At 44.7% G+C, this 15779-nt stretch overlaps 3 protein-coding genes across 12 annotated transcripts in view; 2 read left to right on the top strand and 1 right to left on the bottom strand.

Moving 5' to 3' along the window:
- The first annotated feature begins 5700 nt into the window (after positions 1-5700).
- LOC108165124 (YEATS domain-containing protein 4) lies at positions 5701-6545 on the top strand. Its single transcript, XM_017301187.2, has one exon. It carries the CDS (start codon positions 5883-5885, stop codon positions 6522-6524), a length of 642 nt encoding a protein of 213 aa, XP_017156676.1. The 5' UTR covers positions 5701-5882; the 3' UTR covers positions 6525-6545.
- A 153-nt stretch (positions 6546-6698) lies between these two features.
- On the top strand, positions 6699-7963 carry LOC108165123. Its single transcript, XM_017301186.2, has 2 exons — positions 6699-7061; positions 7116-7963. Exons 1-2 carry the CDS (start codon positions 6725-6727, stop codon positions 7865-7867), a joined length of 1089 nt encoding a protein of 362 aa, XP_017156675.1. The 5' UTR covers positions 6699-6724; the 3' UTR covers positions 7868-7963.
- Positions 7964-11402: 3439 nt separating this feature from the next.
- LOC108156039 (protein kinase shaggy) overlaps positions 11403-15779 on the bottom strand; it is a 53305-nt gene continuing 48928 nt past the window's right edge. For 8 of the 10 annotated variants that reach the window (XM_033391490.1, XM_017287310.2, XM_033391496.1 and 5 more), the window contains one exon: positions 11403-11825. In XM_033391490.1, the coding sequence (XP_033247381.1) occupies positions 11614-11825 (212 nt within the window). In that variant the 3' untranslated portion in view covers positions 11403-11613. Of the gene's footprint in view, positions 11826-15148; positions 15177-15333; positions 15766-15779 lie in introns of those variants that run through there. The other 2 variants (XM_033391487.1, XM_033391482.1) reach the window with 2 other exon arrangements.

The following is a 15779-nucleotide window of genomic DNA, read 5'->3' as shown; positions in this document are numbered from 1 at the left end:
TACATATGTATTCTTTATGGGGTCGGAAACGCTTCCTTCTGTGTGTAATAATATCGTGGATAATAATATAGTCTGTGGCCGAGGCTTTTTTTTTTATATTTTTATAATCTTGCAATCGTAAGTAACTCAGTCAGGCAACTCCTTTTAGACTTTCGTGGAATGAAACTTTTGAAATTGAAATTTCGACTAATTGTCTTTGTACATTTTTAGATTAGACAGCAAAAACCGCAACTTTTTACAACAGAACATTTTTAAGATTCACAATAAGTAGGAATAAATATTTACAATATTCATATTGCAAACTGAAATAAATTTATTATATTTTTACTGTCATCAATGAATAAATCAGACTTTAAAAAAATGCCCATTATGCGTTCCCCGAAGATGTGCTGTGTGGGAAAAGGCTATAAGGCTGTTACGAAGTTAGACTTTGCTAAATTTCCTGCGAAGAGAGATATAGGAAAGAGAGATAGATAAAACGCAAAATTTGTATTCGTAGCCATCTCTAAACACACCTCCCAGCTATTAGTCGAATAAATGAGGTACACCCTATTCTGTTTTTACACTGTTCCTTTTACACGGTTTTGAAATAAAATTTGAAAATCAAAAATTGTATATCTTTTTACACGATTTTATTATATTTAGCACGGTTCAAAATAACATAATACAAAAAGATAAAAACACACACAGAAAACAAGAAAGATCATAAAGTACATACATACATATGTACATAAAAGCAAATTTACTGGTCGGAGCTATTGTAGATAGCAGATACATAGATAGATTGTAGATAGATTTAGGGAAATTCCCTTTTTGTAGAAACCATTTTTTTTCTTTGTGGCAAGGCCGGCTAGCCAGTCATCCCAGGGCTGAGTGCTTCCCAAGCCCCCAGGTCGCACAATATACCAACTGATTGGACATCTCGGACAATTGAAATAACCAAAATAGCCGAACAAAAAATTGCAAACCGACTCTACTCGACAAACAATATCCCATGTACGTGGGCCAGGTTGAGGTGTCGGTATCTTACCTCTGACGTACCCACCCTACCTGAGATCCGGATCATAATGTTCTGAATCTCCCTGCCATGCGCAGTCTTCTCACCCTCTCGCTGTTGTGGCTCCTCCTCCCCCCATTCGTAATACTTAGCAAATAACAAATAGAAATGTGTTAAAATTTTCTTAAACTAACAATCCGATCAGACGTGTTTGATAAAGATATTTTTTTTACTCAAATTTGTTTTTCCAACGTTCCCTAATTTTAATAGGTTTTAGAGTTAAAAAACCAATCACCTATTTTTGCATACGATCAATGTCTTTTTTTACACGGTTTTTGTCAGGAACCAATCTACCATGTAAAAACAGAATTGGGTGTACCATCACTGGGTGAACGAAGACCCTGGAATCTAATCCAGAAAGTTCGCTTGCGAAATGCTCAGTGTATGAACTGGGACATCTTTATACTACTGTATCGTAAGTGTCTGAGTTCTTTGTTCTGGCCTTCGAGAAGGTATGTACATTATTATATGTCCCTTTTCACAGCTGGGAAATGTATTTGAGTCCTCGAAATCTCCGCCTCTACAATACTACCTATAACCTTTAGGCTTGCCCTCATCCACAGCATTAGATTAGTCATTCTGCAGTCTGGGTATCCTATAGCCTTGAAAAAGGGGCCTAATAGTCCTAGTTGTCCCGGTCACTCGGTCAATCTCATCCAAAATGGAGCTCTGGATATCCACATTGCAGGATCGCCATCTCATAAGATAGATCTGCTGGGTTCGGAGTTCGGTAGATCGACCTCCTGAGCCAGTGTTGCAGTGGGAACCCCGACCTCCCCAGTCTCTTGGTTGGCGTTTGTGCATATAGGAGCCACTGGTGCCTGCCACACTGTCGTCGTGTTCTTTGGCCCCGTGCTTTCCGCTCAATAAATCAATTTCCGCAGATTGATTGATTAATAATCCAATATAAATACCTAGAGGAGTGCTTTAGATATGTATATAGCTCTACAGTTATAGATCTGCAACCATCTACCATCTTCAGAATCATCGAGATATTTTAAGTGGACTTATGGTTGAGTTCTCCAGCACTCCATGAATATGCTTGTTAATCCAATTAAAGGGTTCTTTGAGGGTTGTGATTCCTTGTTCGCCCTCGAGACAGCCCCCTGGAATGGTCTGTGCACCACCAGCCAGGAGCACACCATCTGCTTCTGGGATTTGGAGGTGTCCACCAAAACCACACCTGGATCTTGGGATAAAACCCTGAAGTTCTAAGATCCTCGCACCCTGTAGTCCGTGGCGTGTATACTGATGCCCTACCCGATGCCTGTGGTTGTCTGTGGAGGGCCTTCCAGCCACAACTCCGATGGGATGGCATTTACCACAATATCTGCCAGTATCGCCGTCACCACGAATGGAAAATGTATGTCCAGAACTTCTGTTCCTAATTACGAATTGAAATGGCAAAGGCTCCATATTGGATCAACATTTCTTCGCATCAATTGAGAAGGATCATTTTTTGGGCCAAGCCAAATTTTGTACTGTCTGATGCAATATTCTGCAATGGGTTAAATGCATTTTACTTTTTTTTCCCGGTAGCTAATCAGGATGCTTTGTAGAAATCCTAGAAAATCATCGGACGAAAGTTTTTCCAAGTTAATTTTATGTTTCGGTCGGTGAGACAGATCATTTTAATCATTTTTGTAGCGAAAGCTATAGGTATATATTGTATACAGGTAGGCTCCGTTTTTTATACCCGATACTCAAAATGGGTGTGTAACGTCCAGAAGGAATCGTTTCCGACCCCATAAAGTATATTCTTGATCAGCATCAATAGCCGAGTCGATTGAGCCTTGTCTGTCTGTCCGTCTGTCCGTCCGTCCCTATGAGCGCCTAGTGCTCAAAGACTATAAGAGCTAGAGCAACGACATTTTGTATCCAAACTTCTGTAATATGTCACTATTACACGTATATTTCGAAATTTCGCCCCACCCCCTTCCGCCACCGAAAAGGACGAATAACTGTGTCAACAATATTGAAGATACGAGAAAATTAAAAACGCACAATCATAGAAAATGATCATATCTATCAGATTGCCGAATTTGGATCAGATCGAATTATTATTATAGCCAAAAGTAAGAAATCAATTTTCAGTCGCTGCGCAGCGCCCGACGACACGCTCAGACTGGTTTTCTGTCTCTCTCGCACGCACTCTTTGTCGTGTCGTGAAATGTTAGCGCCGTCTGCCGGAGGAGAGCCATACTGACTAAGTATCGGGTATACATACATAAATGTAGAGTTGGGGTCGCCGCAGCAACTCGCAGCGTTCCCCCTCGTTTCATTTACTTTCGCGGATTATAAAGAAAGCAAAAGTTATATTACCCTGATAGATGTAGGGGTCAAGTTTATGTTAATGCATCAATAAGTCAATTATTTTTAGTCCAAATAATATCATATCATATTTCGAAAGCGTTGGCCGCATAAGGGAGCCCCGCCGAGTGGGCTTCTACTGGAGAAGATCCTCTGGATGGTGGCACGATAGCGGATAGTCTTTCAATCTGCAGTTTTCAATAACAGTTTAATTTTAATGTGTGCGATGACATAAAAGTTACACGTTTATTTCGATTTGTTGCCAGCTTTCAGATGAGTCCTTCAACACTTGCAGGACATTTGCCCAGGCCCACTGCCGGGAATACTCGTACATATATTGGATTTTTATCGGACTCCGGCATCGGCTTGCGGCGGCCTCCGGTAATTGAATTTTATTAATTGGCGGCTTGGGCGGACCTGCCCCCGCGTGTGCTCTTGGCTGTGTGCCAGTGTCGCAGGGTCGAGTGGGTGCGAAAATCCATTTATCCCTGGCCACTCCCAATGCTCCCAGCTGTGGCGGTGGGACACGTGTGGTTGTTTGCCGACGCTTGCCTCTTATCGGTGTCGCCACACACGCGCCATCCCATCCCCAATCCTGGCAACCAGTCTGCCGGGCTGGCATGCCACTGAATGATAAAGAATTAGCCACCAAACTGCTGCTAATTTGATTTTGATGCTCGCGACGGGTGGCGCTGACTTTTGACTCCTTATTTTTGGGTAGTTTTGATTTGATCTGATTTGATTGCCGCTAAGCGGCTTAGTGGCATCCCATTGAGGGTTGCTCTACTCGGATCTGCCTCACATTGCATCTCCTGTGAGTGAGCGCGCGCGGTCGATCGACTGAGAGCTGGATTAGGATTGGGTTCTCAGGCCCCTGGCTCCTGGCACTGGCACTGGCCCTGGCACTGGTCTAATGTCAATGTGATGATGATGATTATGTGGTTATGTGGCGCGTGTGCCACTGAGACCTGCTCATGAATATCAGAGGCGATTAGAGGACAGTAGCCGCTTCAGGTGAACAACCATCATTGGCTCTGGCAGCAGGAGACCAGCAGGCTGTCTAGGCTGTTCTGTTAGCTGTCATCGTCTTTCAGTACGGCTCCACATATTTCGGAAGCATTCCCATAGTCTGGCTATTCCGGCAGCAGGAACTTGGCAACGATGGACGCGCCCAATGCAATCGCATACAGCCGCAATCTGCGGGATCACCGCACCAGCGGAGGGCGGCTGGAGGTCGAGAAGAAGATCGTCATCGGCAGTTTCGCGCGACGCCTGGAGGAGCCGATCGGAGAGTGGAGTCACCACTTCCAGGTGTACCTCAGGAGCATGTACGAAAACGAGAACCCCAACGCGGCCGGTGGTCAGCGGAACCCGCAACAGCCTCGGGTGTCCGATTTTGTGGCAAAGGCCGTGTTCCGGTTTCTCGGCCCGTGCGTCGAATACGTGGAGGTCGTTGAGCGGGGGCCCTTCACCGTCAGCTCCTACTGCTGCGGGAGCCTGAAGGTGATCGTCACGCTGATCTTCAGAGTCCGCTACCACACCTGCAGCATTGTGCGGCACCTCATCACGGTGCCCGCCGACGGTGTCCCGCAGATTTACTCCCTCAACAAGCGGGTGCAGACCATCATCTTTGTGAATCCGTCGCCCCGCATGAAGCGGATGCTGCGCTTCACGCCAAAGCCCGTCGACCTCACAAAGGATAACCCGGATCCCGAGGAACAGGCCGAGTACCTGCAGCGCGAGCTGCGGCGCGTCCGGAAGTCCCTCCTGAAGCACCCGCGGTACTTGATCAATCCGCCAAAACGAAATAATGACACGACGACTCCATGAACCGACGACCCGATGACCCGATGGGCCGATGATCTCTGAGCGGTGGTAGTCTGCTTTCAACACCGCACTTGTTCCTGTTCGCACGGCTCAGATTCCAAATATAAATTTACACCGCAACAGATTTCCTTGGGTCCCGGGGTCCTGGGTTTTGTGGGGGTTGCTGGCCCCGTGGCTCCGCCCCCGCGAGTCTGCGCAGTTCCGACCTCCCCCCAGAGGCCGGACCCCATTCTTGGCTGGGACTCCCGCCGGCCTGCCCGCCGTTTGAGGGGGATGGGACAATTAGGCGTGGCATGGGGCGTGAAAGGCATCCGCGTAGGCAAATTTCCGTGGAAATTTTCACGCTTTTGGAAAAGTTTTGCCGGACCTTCTTCTGGCTGTTTTTTTTCCTTCGCGGCCCTCGCTGCTGATAAGATCCCGAGCTTTGCCCGGAACGGAACCCCCTTTCCCTTCGTTTTCGTGGCAATCCGGCGGGCTCCGAATCCCAGTTGGCCGAGACTTTGGTGCCTTCAGTCATTCAGTTCTCAACCACTTCTCAAAATGTTTCTAGTGCTCTAGCTTTACGATTAAATTGCAAATTTTCGGTTTATTTGATTTCGCGCTGCTCTGTTTTGGGTACCAGCAAGTGCCCCCACACCCGCACCCACCAAACGCCGTACATCGTAACAGGTCTCGAGGCACCGACAAGATGATGAGCTACAGGAGCGCCATGCGGCACCAGAACGTGGTCGACGACTGCCAGCGGATTAGCTGCAACAAGGGTCCGAGCAGCGCCCTCTTCCAGCTGTCCGGGCGCTGTGTGATCGTCAAGGACATCGTGCTGGGCTGCCGCATGGAGTGGAGCGACCCCGACATACCCTGCCTGTTCGACCACACCTGGTGCGTCTACCTGCGCCAGCAGGACAATGTCAGCATGGAGAATTTCGTCCGCCGCGTCACGTTCCGGATGTCGCCGCGACTGCCGCTGCGTCTGCAGGTGGCGGACAGCGCCCCCTTCGAGATCACCGAGGTGCTGGTCACCGACTTTCCCATCGAGATGCAGGTGGAGTATACGGACCCCAAAATGACGTCCACCACCTACGTCTTCAAGGCGCCCCGCCTAGCCGGTCGCTCGCCCGAGGAGACGCCGGACAAGATGATCTTCGTGAATCCGTCGCCGGCCATGCGTCTCAGTCTCGCCGCGGGCAATCTCTCCACAATGGCCACGGCCACGGGCTCCACTTCCTCGCTGCTATCTGTAGCCGGGGTCAAGGGGTTGGACGGACAGGTCGGGGATGCGGCGGAGAAGTCCAAAAAGCCCGGGCTGGCCGTCAAGAAGCATTACCAGTGAGTGCGCCGTCCTGCGTCCTGCGTCCCGAGTCCTCCGGCCTGGGCGCAGCATCCTCCCCTTTTCTGTATGCCTCGCTCTACGAGGGTTGTTTGTCGCTGGCTCTGGTCCCGCCTCCTTCGCACGGGGGATGGCTGGCGGCTGGCTGCTGGCTGTTCGCTGCTCATTTCCCTGCTGGCCTTTGAGCACTCCGGACGTCGAAAATGGCCTGGCTACCGAGCAGCTCGAACGGATCGGACAACGCGGATGAGCGGAGCACGGCCTCCAGCGCCAGCTCGGCCGCCGGCAGCAATGGCCGACGGGAGGAGGCCAACGGCTCACCCAGGCCGGCACCTGCCACCGCCACTGCTTCAGCTGGAGCTGGGGCTGGGGCTCGCCAGCCGCCGGCCCTGCTGCGGCATGCCACGCCCTATCTGCAGCCCAAGACGGAGTCCATTTCGGACGGAGACGGCGACTTGTCGGACTTCTCGCTGAACGACACCGAGGAGGATGAGGAGGATCTGCGCGACTATATCGTGCTGAACGGCAATCAGGCGGATGGTAAGTGGCCTGACCCCTGACCCTGAATCCTTACACTTACCGGCCTTCCCGCAGGCTGTCGTTCCCTGTCCAACTCGCCGCGCAGCGGCAGTGGCTGTGGCAATCCCTTCGCCAGCTCCCGGACCTCGCCCTGTCGCAACGGACAGCTGACGGGCACGGCGAACGGCAATGGCGCCTCCGCCGGGACTGGCGGTGGCGTCCGTAAGGTGTTCACCAACACCCGCGAGCGCTGGCGCCAGCAAAACGTGTCCGGGGCCTTCGCGGAGCTGCGCAAGCTGGTACCGACGCATCCGCCGGACAAGAAGCTGTCGAAGAACGAGATCCTGCGCTCGGCCATCAAGTACATCAAGTTGCTGACCGGCATCCTCGACTGGCAACAGCGCCAGGACGGGCACGGCCACGGGCACGGGCAAGGGCACGAGCAGAACAACAACGACAACCACATGGCCAACGGCCACGCTCCGGACGCAGCAGAGGCGTCAGCCGCCCTGTCCGCCTTCCGGCACATCAAGTGCGAGCGCCTGGACGGACACCAGCAGCAGCGCAACGGTGGCAACGGCGGCAACGATCTGCTCATGATTGCCCCCGAAGCAGTCATCAAAACGGAGCTCCAGCAGCAGGCCACCACCTTCCCCGATCCGCCATCCGCCATGACGGTGGCGGTGGCCGAGGCCCGGGTTCTGGCCGCAGTGAAGCCGACGACAACCGCCTCGTCCGGCGGCAGGAGCAGCAAGCGGCGGGTCAAGCTGGAGGGGGGCCTCGGCCTCCCCACTGACCTGAGTGTGGTCAAGCGACGCAGGACGTAGGTGCAAAGCCAAGGATCGGCAGCAACCACCAGATAAATAATGGTATATACTAGTAAAAAACTTTTTTTTTCTGTTAAATAAATTCGAGTGCGACTATTCAATGCTCGTTTGTGGCTGGGATCTGCGTTTGGGGGCCGTGAGTACCCTCTCAGGGATGGATGATCTGGCAATAGCAGGTGCACCCCCTGTAGCATACCGGAGGAGGTCTCCCTATTGCCGTAGTCCCTCTAACTCTGTTGGTCCCGATGCGGTTCCCTGACTTTGTCTCTCATGCTCCATTATATTTCGATACTACGCGATGGCCCAATCCTAAGGTGTCTACGAGGCATGGATGATCTGGCAATCGCAGGATATACCTGGCATAATCCTCTCCTCTTTTCGAGACCTCGCGAAGGCCCAATCCTAAGGTGTCTACGAGGCATGGATGATCAGCTGGCCGGAGCCTCTGACTCGGCCGTGAGTGCCCTTTCAGGCATGGACGAGCTGGCAATCGCAGGTGTATCCCCTGTAGCACAACGGAGGATGTCTTCCTATTCGCGGGATTGCCATAGTTCCCTCCGCTCATCCTGTGGGTGAGACTTTTCGAGACTTCGCCATGGCCCAATCCTCAGGTGTCGACCAGGGCTCAATGTGCTGCTTCGTGGCTATTCTTCGCAATACCTCTTGGAGCAGCACTCGACCACCATCGATTTATGCAGATTATATGCTCGTATTAGGCCCAAAGCCTTGCCTCATCGAGCCCCAAAAAGTATGCTATGCCTCGAGCAGGTGAGCCTGTGTATTTCTTGAATTTGAATAGCCTTGAATTCTTCAGGCTGGAAGAATACCTACCTTTCATCTAATAAGCCACGAATTCTGTGAATGCAATCTGATGTTCCTTAAGTCCGTACTTGGAAAGGCACTCTCAACATACTGGTATTCACTGGTAGGATCTTTTGGAGTGTAATCCCCTGGCAGTCCCCAAGCCGACCCCACACCGCTCTGGTTCAGGCGTGGCCAGAAACGCAATCCGAAAGATACACACCATTGGTGCTACTTGTTTGAAATGAAACCCATGGGAAATGCAATCATTTATATATATTTTTGTTTGTAATTTTTATTGTTTTTAAATTAAGGTTGTTCTCTTTACGTTTTTATGTCGTGTTGTTCTTTGTCGCCATTTCGTATTCATTTTTCAATAATATTTTCGGGGCTTTCTTGATTTGATTTTCCACTTTTCATTTCTCATATCTCATTTTTCATTTTTCATTTGCAATTAGTTTTTTTAGGTTTTCTGTTCTGTGTTTATTTGTTAGTTAAATTTAAGTTTCATTTTTGGTTTTTTGTTTTTTGTTTTGTTTTGGATTTGTTCTTTTTGTAAGCGAAACGTTGAAATTGTTCTTCATATATAATATATACTATATATGTATGTATGCCACTATATATATATATATATATATATATGTATACATATATACTATGTATATACATATATATACATATATATATAGTATACATGTATATCTAGATCTTTGTTTCTTAAATGTTTTTCCAAATTATATATTATTTTATTCTATTTTTCTTCGTGTATGTGTGTGTGTGTGTGTGTGTGTGTGAGAGAGTTACAATAGTTATAATAAATAAAGTGTTTGCTGTATTTGGTTTACTTAGATTATTCGCTAAAAGTGTATTTTGTTTGGGAAAGGGGCAAGGGGCAAGGGGCAAGGGGCAGGGGTGGGGGAAATTGGAACATTATTTATTTATTTTTTAGTTTTATGGAAATTAGATTTGCAGGTCTGTTGTGTGTGTGTGTGTGTATATATATATATATATATATGTATTGTATATAACTAATTTTGTATTAGTTTCTTTTTAATGGATACAAAACTCAACGTTCATTAAATTTATAAATGTATCTTTTAGTTAGTAAAAAAAAAAATATATTTTGTATATGTATATGTATGCTGGGAGCTCTATGGAAATACATACAAATAGATTTGCTTTTGTTCTATTCAATCGAAATCGGCTGGTGACTGGGGGGGGGGGGGGGGGGGGGGGGGGGGGGGGGGGGGGGGGGGGGGTATGGTGTTGCTATTGGGGGAGGGGGACGGGGGACCGTAGTATGTAGTATGTGTGTACTACGTGGAGATATCCTTCAAGCAGTGCGTTCGGGGAGGGAGAGTGGAGTGAAAACCAATCATAGAGCCTTGATTAGAGGGGATGGGGTGAATGCTCGAAACTGTCTTAAATCTAAATTAACTTCCGCTTCCGCTTCCTCACACCAACACACTGTCACCGTGTATTGCATTTCATTTCCGTTCGTATTAAATTAGTTTAAATTGTTCAATTGCAGCTAAATGTGTTATTTGTTGATTAGTTGTACGCATAAGTATGCATCGAGACTCCTCCCCCTTCACATTCGACCTTTAATTAGTATTTGTTTTTTGTTTTTTTTTTGTTTTTTGGTTTTTGGTTTTTGTTTAATTTAATGTTATGGGTGGCGTCGCGCGCTAAAAGCGTTTTTTTCTTACTCAATTTCATCAATTACAGAGTACGATTACGAGTACTTCCTCCTCTCCTCCCACTGGTCTGACGTGTCCTTATCGCAAACCGACGTGTCATACGATTATAATTTGTTGTATATTTGTATTTGTATATTGTATATTGCGTTTTAACGGACTGGACTCCGAGCTCCAAGGTCCCATCTCTCTAACCTCCTCTAATCGTAGTTAATGCTAGACTTTACTTAAGAACAGGCCACCGAAAAAAACTCTTTGCTAAGTGGGGCAGGCGGGGCGGGCCCTCCGATGGGGGCGGCTGCCTGGAATGGGGTTATTGCTACTAGGATTACGACTGTTTGTTTATTTTCCTCTTGTATATATGTATATATATATATATATATATATGTTTAATCTATACCGTATGTGTGTGGCTGTGTGTGTGTGTGTGCACTTGCGCGAGTTTAGTAAATGTTTTTTTTAAATCTTTCGGCTTCATTGTTTTATTTTTTGCTAGTTTCCTTCTTCTGATTGCTTCATTCTCTTAGCCATTTCCTCCTTCCCCACTTGCCTCTCTCTCTCTTTCTCTCTCTCTTGCTATTATGGAGTGCTATGCTATAACTATGTATATCTGATAGATATCCGCATAGATACTCGTAAGACTCGTAAGTAATTATATGGTACGTTAAAGGAGACACAAAATTTTGATTTATTTCACTAAGTACCGAGTATTCCTCTCATTTGTTGTTGCCGGGCCTCGACTGTATTTTCCATTAAATTTGTTCTCTACTTGGATGGGGGGGATGGGGATGGGACGGTCGGGAGCTGGGGTTGACGCCCCGGGGCGTATTTTTTGGGGCGGGTCTTTGGAGCTGTTTTTCAATAATACATAATACAATATTATACTCGTAACTGGTATTTTATGCATAGTTTTAAAGTTGATTTTCTTGTTGGTTTTTTTTTTGTTGTTGCTTTTTATGCTAAATATTTTCTCTTGCCTTTGCCTTTGCCATGCACATAGTAGCTACATATACATACATACATGTGTGTGTGTTCTTGGGTGTTTCGGTGTGGTCGTGTGTGTGTGATTGGCTGAGGCTCTGTTGCCATCACGCTCCGTTACCTATGCTGAATGCTGCGAAAAAAAAACTAACTTAGGCCTGCTCCAACCCTGAGAGCGAGCGAGAGCGAACAAAACATACATATGCGATTAACAGTACAGTACGCTGTAGAAAGAGCATTTTACATTAACAGAGCGCAGCTGTTGCGCTAACCGGACGCTGCTGCTGCTTCTGCCTCGGTCTCTGCTGCTGCGGCTGCTGTTGCTGCTGCTGTAGCACCATTCTCGTCCCCTCCTGCAGCGGCTGGCGTTGCGGCACTGCCTCCGGTGCCTCCTGCTGCTGTAGTCTCCCCGTTTCCGTTGCCGTTACCGTTACCATTGGCTGTGCCGCTGCTGTTCAGAGCGCTGTTAGACTGTGAGCCTGCGATGGTTTTAGGGGATGTGGAATATCGATATATTAGTATTCTATTTTTTATTTTTTGTGTAAATATAAATTTTTAGAGGTTATATTTTAATTGGTAGGTGATAGTGTTTTTCTCAAAAATTGGAATTTGATGATGTAGAGCGAAGCCGATGAGAGAGACCTACAATGCCATGGTGTCCATGCAGAAGAAAGGGAAGACAAGTGAAGACAGACGGTAAGAGGCAAGGCATACTTTTATGGGGTGTGGCATGGGCCTCACCTTGCACAAACACACCCACTTTGGGTGAGAGACAGAAGGAGTGGCCAGAGTACATAGTAGGACGAAGAGAGAGAGAGAGAACGAAGCGTCAGCTGACGGCGACGCCAACGGTGGTTTCGTTCGGAATGGAACGATCGATACCCACAATTGTATCGGCAGTGTCATCGTTTTCATCGATACGCGCCGACCGCCCCGCCACCCATGCACCATGCACACGACGACGAAAACAATAGATAGAAACCAATAAATCGCACACACAATAAAAATGATATGGGTAAAAAGGAAAGGCAACGAAACGGGTATACTTTCGTTTAAATATTGTATTTGTTTTTCTTTTTTTTTATTTGTTGTATTCGTTTATTATCAGTATCAGTATCAGTATCATTATACGGTTCTCAGCCACTGCTCATTCTTGCTTTCGCATCAATTATCATCAACGGTTCTATATATTATCATGATTATTACACCATCGCAAGTACAATGTCAGAGTATGCGTGTGTATAGCTTTATTACTTTTTCTTTTTGTTTTGCTCTTCTTTCTGGTGTTATGCAATTAGGAATTTTAAAAATAATGTATGTAAATGTTTTGAGTTTTTTCTTTTTTCTTTTTCGGTTTTCTCTGTTGTAGTGGATCTAAAGTACTAGGAAAAGTGTTGTTTTTTTTTGTGTTTTTTTTTTAGTTTTAGTTTTAGTTGTGTATTCATTAATCGTTTATAATTAGCGTAATCATTAGTTTAAGGTCGGTTATAATAAACTATATAAATAAATATATACGGTTTTTAGCGAATTTCTCTTTCGTACATCCTCGTTTTTTCGCTTATGTTTGTATATTCTGTTTTATGCAATTGCTCTCGTGCAAATTGTCGATAAAACATTAAAAAAAAAAAATATATTAAAGCAGGCTGGCAGGGCTAGCCCAGACCATCTCTGACTGTACCCAGGGCCTCGGTTGAAGCGGCTGGGTGTAAGGCCTTATGGGGAGCGGAGCGTGGGCGTGGGGCGTGGGGCGAGGAGGAGGATGTGACGAGGCAAAGCGACACTGACTACGAACTAATGCGGCTACAATTAGATTAGAGTAACAGTTACAGTTTATATTCAGCGAGCGGCTATTAGCGGCCAATCATCGACCGATCATCACCAATCGAACAATCGACCGACAATTTGACTTTATCTACATATTGCAACTAAACCGTTGGTTCTCGGATCCACACACATGGCTATACTGTATGTACGTGCGATCTACCCTATCCACCACATCCATGGATCTCAATGATCTGCTCAATCGGATGCCTCATCATCAGAGACCCTTTACATTTCCACTTCTATTACAATTTCAATTTCAACTCGACTAATTGCTAAATAATAATACATACATACATAAGTTAAGGTATAACTCCGTATATATGTATATATACATATGTGTGCACACACACCGCAATATATGCGTGTATAAATATTTATATTAAAAACAAATATATCTGTATTTGTATATGTATATGTGCTGTGGGTTGTATGTATGTATAATTTGTTCAAACAATTGAATATCTTTTGCTTGTTTTTGTTTAATTAATGAATTTTATGTGTTTTTATTTATTACAAAATAATAATAATAATTATTTTAATAAAAATAAAAATAATTTATTTATTTAATCTGTATGTATACATAATGCGTGTTGCAAAAAAAAAATATTTCTTTATATATACATATGTATGCATATATATATGAATGTATACATATATATATATATATATATATATATAGTTTGTGTATGTATAATTTTTGTTTTTTGCTTTTAATCAGTTTTCCACTAACTTTAAGGTTTAACATAACATTAACATTAACATTAACATTATGCTTCTGTTTTAGCTTTCTCCTCTTCCTCCTTCCATCTCTGCTTTTGCTTTGTCAGGGGCCTACTGTACTTTTGCTGTCATTTCATGGTATTTTCTGTACTATTATGAATATCTATTGAATTTGTTTAAAACGTGCGGCTCTGTGGCCCAACTTTCGCTACGAGACTCTGTTTAATTACCTTTATTTATGGACTTTCTTCTTAAAACATATTAAAAACAAATTGGTAAAAGTAATACACAATGACTCTGCTCGAAATACATATATATACACATGTATATATATCTATGTATATGTATGTATAGGCATATATAAATAATAAGTTGGTGCATCTACAATTTCTGGTAATCATTCCTAGTGCTTTAAAAATTGTTTAAAAACAAACAACAAAAATAATTACACAAAGATCGAGTGAGAGAAAAGGGAGGAGAATCGATTGAATAAAATAAATCAGGACGCCAGATGACGGGGAGGGGGGTTTTTTGTATAATCATCAATCATCAATCATCATTATAATTATTTTAATGGTGTACTTGTTTTTTATTATTATTATTGTTATGCTTATTAGTTTTTATTTTAGATTTAAAATAAATCGAATTTTACCTAGGTAAAATATTGTTTTCTCTTTTTTTGTTTTTTGTTATATAAATTTTTGCTGCAATCTTTTTACGATATACGTTTTATTTGTATTATTATTATTAATTTAACTTCTACTTCTACCACTTCCACTTCTTCTTCGGCTTCTTGTTCCTTTTCTGTTTCAGTTTCCGTTTCTGTTTCCTCTTCCACTTCCACTTCCTCTTCAGATCTGATGATGCTCGAAGCGGGGCGGGGGGCGGGTGTGTGGGGTTCGGGGGCTTGCTTGAGTTGTCGTGTTTTGGATTGGTTTTTCTCAACGATTGCAATTTATTGAACATTTATGAATATAACTTTTATATGTATAATTTTGTATTGTTTTTGTTTTTGTTTTGATGTTGGTTTGCATCCCTCCGTTATCGGTTATCGGTTAACGGTTATCGTTTATCGTTTATAGTTTATAGTTATAATATATATAATTTTTATTGTGGTTCTTGTTGTTTGTTTTTTTGTGTGTGTGTGTGTGTGTTTCTAGGGTTCTTTTTATATATATTTATTACTCTATATATATATATATACACATGCTGATATATATATATAGGTAGTACATGTGTGTGTGTGTGTGTGTGTTTGTTTGTATGATACTATCGTCCCTATGAATCTGTAAATAAAACAAAAAAAAAAGGAAGAAAAATCAAAACAAAATTAAAATCATAAGCGTTTTTTTTTTTTTTTTAAATTGAAATAAAAATAAAAATACACATCATACACAATCAATCGTTCTGCTCGACAAATGAGAATAGAAAATAATCCACCCAAGAAATATAGAGAGCCGACAAGGACCACGATCAGAATGGAATGGGATCAAATTGGGATAACAACAGTTTATTGGGGGGCAAATCCATCAAATGCTTTCAATTTGGACTTCGAACTGGGAGGCGAAAGGGCGGCGTGGCGTTCCGATTGAGCTCTTCTTGAATTGAGGTGGAGACGAGACTCTTGAACTCTTGACTCTCTTGGGCTTGAACTGTCGGAAGGATGGGTCTTGATCTGCGTATGACCCCGCCTCTGTGGCTCTGTATGGATTCTTGTGGATTCTTGGATCGAATGCTGTTGTATTGTATGATGGATGACCGATGGACGACTATGGCATAGCTATGGCTATCGACATTTGCTGACCTGCCTGAGGCGCGGCGGCTTCAGACTCTTGCGCAGCCCCCTCAGTGCGGCTGGGTGCAGTCCATGCTCCACTAGGCACGGGTGA

This window comes from Drosophila miranda, chromosome XL (assembly GCF_003369915.1).
Source record: "Drosophila miranda strain MSH22 chromosome XL, D.miranda_PacBio2.1, whole genome shotgun sequence".
Classification (NCBI taxonomy): domain Eukaryota; kingdom Metazoa; phylum Arthropoda; class Insecta; order Diptera; family Drosophilidae; genus Drosophila; species Drosophila miranda.
Note: the sequence above shows the minus strand (reverse complement) of the source record. Positions and strands in the feature narration are given on the sequence as shown.